The 6,638-nt window shown below is 67.4% G+C and overlaps 1 protein-coding gene across 1 annotated transcript in view; it reads left to right on the plus strand.

Annotated features, from left to right (window-relative positions):
* Positions 1 to 786: 786 nt before the first annotated feature.
* GGCX (gamma-glutamyl carboxylase) overlaps positions 787 to 6,638 on the plus strand; it is an 8,994-nt gene continuing 3,142 nt past the window's right edge. Inside the window, 10 exon segments of the mRNA XM_027697597.1 lie at positions 787 to 1,104; positions 1,764 to 1,929; positions 2,544 to 2,622; positions 2,719 to 2,825; positions 3,397 to 3,439; positions 3,441 to 3,561; positions 4,235 to 4,379; positions 4,381 to 4,495; positions 5,423 to 5,554; positions 6,298 to 6,449. Coding sequence (XP_027553398.1) covers positions 954 to 1,104; positions 1,764 to 1,929; positions 2,544 to 2,622; positions 2,719 to 2,825; positions 3,397 to 3,439; positions 3,441 to 3,561; positions 4,235 to 4,379; positions 4,381 to 4,495; positions 5,423 to 5,554; positions 6,298 to 6,449 — 1,211 coding nt within the window. The 5' untranslated portion in view covers positions 787 to 953.

Consider the following 6,638-nt stretch of genomic DNA (forward strand, 5'->3'; position numbering starts at 1 on the left):
GGAACGGGGAGCGGGGAACCGGGAACGGGGAGCGGGGAACCGGGAACGGGGCGGGGGCGCGGGACCCCCGGGAAGAGACCCCTGGGCTGGGATCCCCGCCCTGCGGCCCCTGACCTGTGACCCCCGGCAGGCCCGGCGCGGCGGAGGCGGCCGGAGCGGGGGGAGGCGGCGGCGGGGCCACCCCCGGGTCCCCCCGGCCCCTCCGGGAAACCCGGGACCGGCCCCGGGCTGGCGCGGCGGCTGCTCGGGTTCGAGCTGCGGGACCTGACGCGGTGGCACCGCTTCGTCCGGCTGATGCACCGGCCGCAGGACCCCGCGGCGCTCGGAGCCTTCCGCGCCGCCTTCGGTCAGCGGGGACCGGGGGGACGGGGGGTCTCCGGGGCTGGGGGAACACCAGAGGCGCTCCGGGGGTACCGGGGCTGCGGGGCACCCGGAGAGAGCTCCGGGGCTGGGAGGAGCGGGGGGGCTCCGGGTGGCCCCCGGGGGCACTGGAACTCGGGGGGCCGCTGAGGGGACGGGGAGAGCGGGGCTGGGGGGCACCGGGGGGCTCCGGGGGGACCGGGACTGGGGGGGCCGGGGGAAGGCCGGGGGGAGTTTCGGGGGAATAACCGGGGGGACGGGGAAACGGGGCTGTGGGGTCCACAGTGGCTTCGCGGGCTGGAGGGGCTCCGGGAAAGACACGGAAAACGGAGGCTGGGAGGAACGGGGGGCGCTCCGGGAGGGCTCCGGGGGGACTCTGGGGGACAGAGAGACCGGGCCCGGGGGGGCTCAGGGGCTTTGGGAGAGGCATAGCTGGGATCCGGGGGGGTCCCTGCTCTCCGAGGGGGATGGAGGCGGCCGGGCAGTAACGTGTCAGCACCGGAGCAAAGGTTGGGCAGCGGTTTGGGGCTGGAGGGGGGTCAGTGCCCGCCCGGACGGGGGTCACTGACCCCCCCCGTTCCCCAGGGCTGCTGATGGCGCTGGACGTGCCGCAGGAGCGGGGGCTGGGCCACCTGGACCAGCGGTACCTGGACGGGCTCGAGGTTTGTCGCTTTCCCCTCCTGCCCTTCCTGCAGCCCCTGCCCCTCGACTGGATGTACCTGCTCTACACCGTCATGTTCCTGGGTACGGGCTGGGAGGGACGGGGAGGGCACCGGGCGGGGGGGGACAGGCAGAGGATGGCACAGGGGCAGAAATGGGGGTGGGAGGGGGACGGGCACTGGGGTGGGAATGGGCACTGGGATGGACTGGGAGAGGAATTGGGGGAAGATGGGGACACGGGGACAAATGGGCTGGTACTGGGCAGAAACGAGGGTAGAATGGGGACAGGAGCCACAGTGGGGACGGGCACTGGGGTGGGAATGGGCACTGGGATGGACTGGGAGGGAAGCTAGGGGGGGGGGGGGACACGGAAGGGGACAGGGGGGGGGGTGGTGCTGGGACAGTGTGGGGACCAAGGCAGGGAGAGGGGCACTGGGATGGCACTGGGACAGAAACGAGGGTGGGATGGGGACAGAAACCATGGTGGGGACTGGCACTGGGGTGGGAATGGGCACTGTGACTGTGATGGACTGGGAGAGGAGCTTGGGAAGTCTGGGGACAGGCAGAGGGGGTGGCACCAAGAGGGTTCCCAGGGGGACACAGGGTGACACAGAATGTGGGGTGCCCACAGGGCACTGGGCATCGTGTTGGGGTCTGGCACTGGACTGGGAGGAGGGCTGGGGACAGGGCAGGGGTGGCAGTGGGAGGGGCCAGGGGACACACTGAGGGTCCCGTGCCTGCAGGGGCGCTGGGCATCATGTTGGGGTGCTGCTACCGGCTGAGCTGCGTCGCCTTCCTGTGCCCGTACTGGTACCTGTTCCTGCTGGACAAAACCTCCTGGAACAACCACTCCTACCTCTACGGGCTGCTGGGCTTCCAGCTGGCACTGCTGGGCGCAGACCGCTATGGGTGGGCACCCGGGGGGACGGGGGGGCACTGGGGATCCCGGGTCAGGGGCTCTGTGAGGCAGCAGGGTGGGTGGTCCCAGGTGACACAGGGCCTGGGGTCCCCATGGGGTGGCCCCCAGAGGTTCTGAGGTCCCCTGTGGCACCAGGGCCCCAACGGGGTGGCCCAGACCCCGAAGTGCCCCATGGCAGCGGGGTCCCTGTGGTGCTGTGTGCTCAGGGGGTGTCCCCATGGGGTGGCACAGGTTCTGGGGTCCCCCATGGTTTTGGTGTCCCTAAGCAGGTGGCACAGGTCATGGGGTCCCCTGTGGCAGCGGGGTCCCTCGTGGCACTGAGTACCCAGGGGTGACACAGGTCCTGAAATCCCCTGTGGCACAGGGTCCCCCAGGGGGTCACACAGGTCCTGGGGTCCCCAGTGACCCTGGGATCCCCGGGGGTGGCTCAGGCCATGGTGTCCCCAGTGGGTGGCACAGGACCCGGGGTCTCCTTTGGCACCAGGGTCCCCAGGGGGTGTCCCTGTGGCTCTCTGTCCCTGTGGGGTGGTGGCACGTGTTCCCACAGCTCTGGCAGTGGGGTGACAGTGACCTGGTCCCCCCTCTGTCCCCGGTGTCCCCCCAGGTCCGTGGACGGGCTGTTCCGTCCCCGGAAGCGCAACGCCCACGTCCCGCTGTGGAACTACGCCCTGCTGCGTGCCCAGGTGGGTGCCCCTGCCCCAGGAACCCCCAGAGCCCCCCCGGGACCCCCTCTGGGACCCCCTGAACCCCCTGACTCCCCCTGCCTTCGTGCCCCCCAGGTGTTCATCGTGTACTTCATCGCGGGGCTGAAGAAGCTGGACGGGGACTGGGTCGGGGGCTTCTCCATGGGCTCCCTCGCCCGGCACTGGCTCTTCTCCCCCTTCAGGTCTGGGGGGGCACAGGGGGTGGGCAGGGGGCAGGGATGGAGGAGGCTGGGGGTGAGGAGTGGGAAGGGAGTTGATGGGGTCGGGGTGAGGATGAGGAGGGTGACAAGGGGGGCAGTGGGGATGCATTGGAGGTGAGGGGTTCGGGGTGAGGATGAGGAGGGTGCGACAGGTGGGGTGAGAAGGAGGAGGGGGGGTGGGGTGAAGATGAGAGTGTCAGAGGGATGGGTTAAGGGTGAGGATGAGGAGGGGGACGGGGATGAGGATGGGCAACGGGGTCAGAGTGAAGATGAGGAAGGGATGAGGAAGGCGATGGGGTGATGGGTCTGGGCTGAGGATGAGAAGTGGGACAGGGACAGGATGAGGAAGGTGAGGGAGGCAATGGGGTGAGGAAGAGGAAGGTAATGGGGTGAGGATGAGAGGGGGTGGCAGGCGGGGTGAGGATGAGGGTGTCGGAGGATGAGGAGGGTGTCGGAGTGAGGAAAGGGAGGATGAGGAGGGTGACGGGGTGCTGGGGTGAGGCTGAGGAGGGTGTCAGGGTGAGGCTGATGCTGAGGAAGGCTCTGTGGCCAGGCTGGTGCTGTCGGAGGAGCTGACCAGCCTGCTGGTGGTGCACGGGGGGGGGGCTGGTGCTCGACCTCTCTGCGGGTTTCCTGCTCTTCTTCGATGCCACGCGGCCCCTCGCCCTCGTCTTCGTCACCTACTTCCACTGCATGAACTCCCAGCTCTTCAGCATTGGTGAGGGGGGGCATGGCACCCCCAGTACCCCCCCCGCACCCCCAGTACCCCCCCAAGCACCCCCAGCCAGGGCAGGGGCACCCTCCAGCCCCCAAAACACCCTGAGCCTGGGCAGGAGCACCTTCCCATCCCACAGAGCACCCCTAACCTGGGCCAAGGACCCTCCCTGGGCACCCCCAAAACACCCCCAACCTGGGCAGGGCCACCCGCTGGGTAGGGCCTTCCAGTCACCCTATCACCCTCCTTAAGCACCCTCAGCTAGGGCAGGGACCCCCCCAAAACACCCGCAGCCTGGGCAGGGACACTCCCCAAACCCCTGTAAATCCCCCCCAGCCATGGCAGGGGCACCCAAACACCCCTTAAACCACCCCCAGCCAGGGCAAAATTCCCCCCCACCAGCCCCCAAATCCCCTCCAGCCGTGGTAGGGGCACCTGGACATCCCCTAAATCAGCCCCATCCTGGCACCCAGACATCCCCCAAATCAGCCCCATCCTGGCACCCAGACGTGCCCAGAGCGCTCTGACCCTGGGCAGGAACCCCCTCGAGTTCTGCCCTGTTCCCGACAGGGGCACCCCGTCCCCCCTCTGTCCCCACAGCTCCCTCAAGGTGCAGGAGGGTCCCTCGGTGCCCCCCGGGGTGCAGGAGGTCCCTAAATGTCCCCCCTGTCCCCAGGGATGTTCTCCTACACCATGCTGGCCACCAACGGCCTGTTCTGCCGGCCCGAGTGGCCGCGGGGGCTCGTGGCCCGGTGCCCCCTGTGGCTCAGGGGGGTCCTGCCCAGCACGAAGCCCCCCCAGCCCAGCCCCGACTGCCACTACGGGGGCCGGGGGGCGCGGGGGGGGCCTTCGGCCTCGCCAGCACTTGGCTGCAGCCTTCACCATCCTCTACGTGCTGGAGCAGCTCTTCCTGCCCTACTCCCACTTCATCACCCCGGTGGGCACAGGGGGGGCACGGGGAGGGGGTGGGGACACGGGGGAGGGGTTTGGGGGACATGAGGAGGGGTTTGGGGGACATGAGGAGGGGTTTGGGGGACACAGGGACGGGGTTCAGGGATGCGTGGGGCGTTTTTGGGGATGTGAGGGATGTTTTGGGGGACGTGGATGTGTTTTTGGGGGCGTGGGTGGCATTTTGGGGCATGTAGAGGACATTTGAGGGGGGTGTGAGTGGCATTTTGGGGGGGATCGGGGTGTTTTTGAGGACGTGGCGGGTATTTTCGGGTGTGGGAGGGCATTTTTGAGGACATGGAGGTATTTTTGGGCATATGAGGGGTATTTTGCGGGGCATGAGGGACATTTTGGGACCTGTGGGAGCATTTTGGGGGGATGTGGGGTGTCATTTTGGGGGACATGGGTATTTTGGGGGATACAGGGGCATTTTGGGGACACGGGGGCTGTTCATTTGGGGGATGTGGGGGTGCTTCTAGGACATTTTTGGGTATATGGGGGTATTTTGGGGGTGTGAAGTTAATTTTGGGACATGGGAGGTTTTTCAGGACATGGTGTCTCTTTTTGAGGATGTGGGGGCACTTTGGGGGAACACGGGCTTTTGGGGGGTGTGGGGCCATTTTGGGGGATGTGGGGGCGTTTTGGGGGACTCAGAAAGGGTGAAAGGGCCCTTAGGGCTGGGGGACTCTGGAACAGGGCATTTGGGGGGCACGGTGGTAAAGGGGGGCTGCTGGGGGGGCACAGGGGCAGGGCTGAGGGGCAGGGGGTGAGATGGGGGGCACAGGGTGAGGCCATTGCCAGGGGAGGCAGGAGGGGAGATATGGGGGTCCCTCCTTGTCCCCCCCGGGGTGGAGACCCCTGTGCTCTGCTGTGACCCACCCCCATGTCCTGTGACCCACCCCCTGTGCCCCCCCAGGGCTACAACAACTGGACCAACGGGCTCTATGGCTACTCCTGGGACATGATGGTCCACTCCCGCTTCCACCAGCACGTCAAGATCACCTACAGGGACGGGCTCACCGGGGAGGTGGGCTACCTGAAACCAGGGGTGAGTGACCCCCCCACCCAGGGGGCTGCCTGGGACCAGGGGTGAGGGGTGCCCCAGGACAGGGGGGGGGAAGGACAGGGTGTTCCCAGCTTTGATCAGTCCACATAAACTTAATGTTTTAAGCCAACCCCCCCCCATGCCTCAGTTTCCCCCATCCAAGCACAGGTACCTTCCCACGGGACCCCCCCAAACCTCAGTTTCCCCAGTGCCTGATTTTCCCTCTGTGCCTCAGTTGCCCCCATCCCTCATTTTCCCCCTGTGCCTCCACTTCCCCCACATTCTCCCATTACCCCCCCCCCACACGAGGACCCCCACAGGACACCCCACTTGTGCCTCAGTTCCCCCGTCCTTCCTTTCCTCCCCCCGTGTCTCAAGTTTCCCCACCTCTCCTTTCTCTCCTTGTGCCTCAGTTTCCCCCATCCCCCCATCCCCCATTCCCCCCATCCCATATTCCCCCATCCCTCATTCCCCCCATCCCCCATTCCCCCTCATGCCTCATCCCCCCCTCATTTCTCTCTCATCCCCCATTCCACCCAATCCTTTATTCTTACCCCCCCCTTTTTCCCCTGAGTCCCTCATTGCTCCCACCCCTTGTTCTCCAATCCCCCAGTGCCCCCAGCCCTCACTGCCCCAGTCCCCTCCCAGTGCCCCCAGTCTCCCCGGTGTCTCCCCGGTCCCCCCCGGTCCCCCCCCAGTCCCTCCGGGTGCCCCCCGGTGCCCGCAGCCCCGGTGCCGTCCCGCAGGTGTTCACGCAGAGCCGGCGCTGGCGGGACCACGCGGACATGCTCAAACAATACTCGTCGTGCCTGAGCCGCCTCCTGCCCCGGTACAACGTGAGCCAGCCCCGCATCTACTTCGACGTCTGGGTGTCCATCAACGAGCGCTTCCAGCAGCGGTGGGCACGGGGGGCACGGGGGGGCACAGGGGGGCAGAGGGGTACGGGGGGGCACGGGGGGCATGAGGGGGTAGAGGGGGGCACGGGGGGGCACGGAGGGCACGGGGGAGAGCGGAACGAGGGATTTTGTGGAGACAGGGCTGGGGGGACGGGGGGCATGGGGAGGGGATGGGGGTTGGGAGGTACAAG

Source organism: Neopelma chrysocephalum, unplaced genomic scaffold, assembly GCF_003984885.1.
Source record: "Neopelma chrysocephalum unplaced genomic scaffold, ASM398488v2 Primary Assembly neopelma1_120, whole genome shotgun sequence".
Classification (NCBI taxonomy): Eukaryota; Metazoa; Chordata; class Aves; order Passeriformes; family Pipridae; genus Neopelma; species Neopelma chrysocephalum.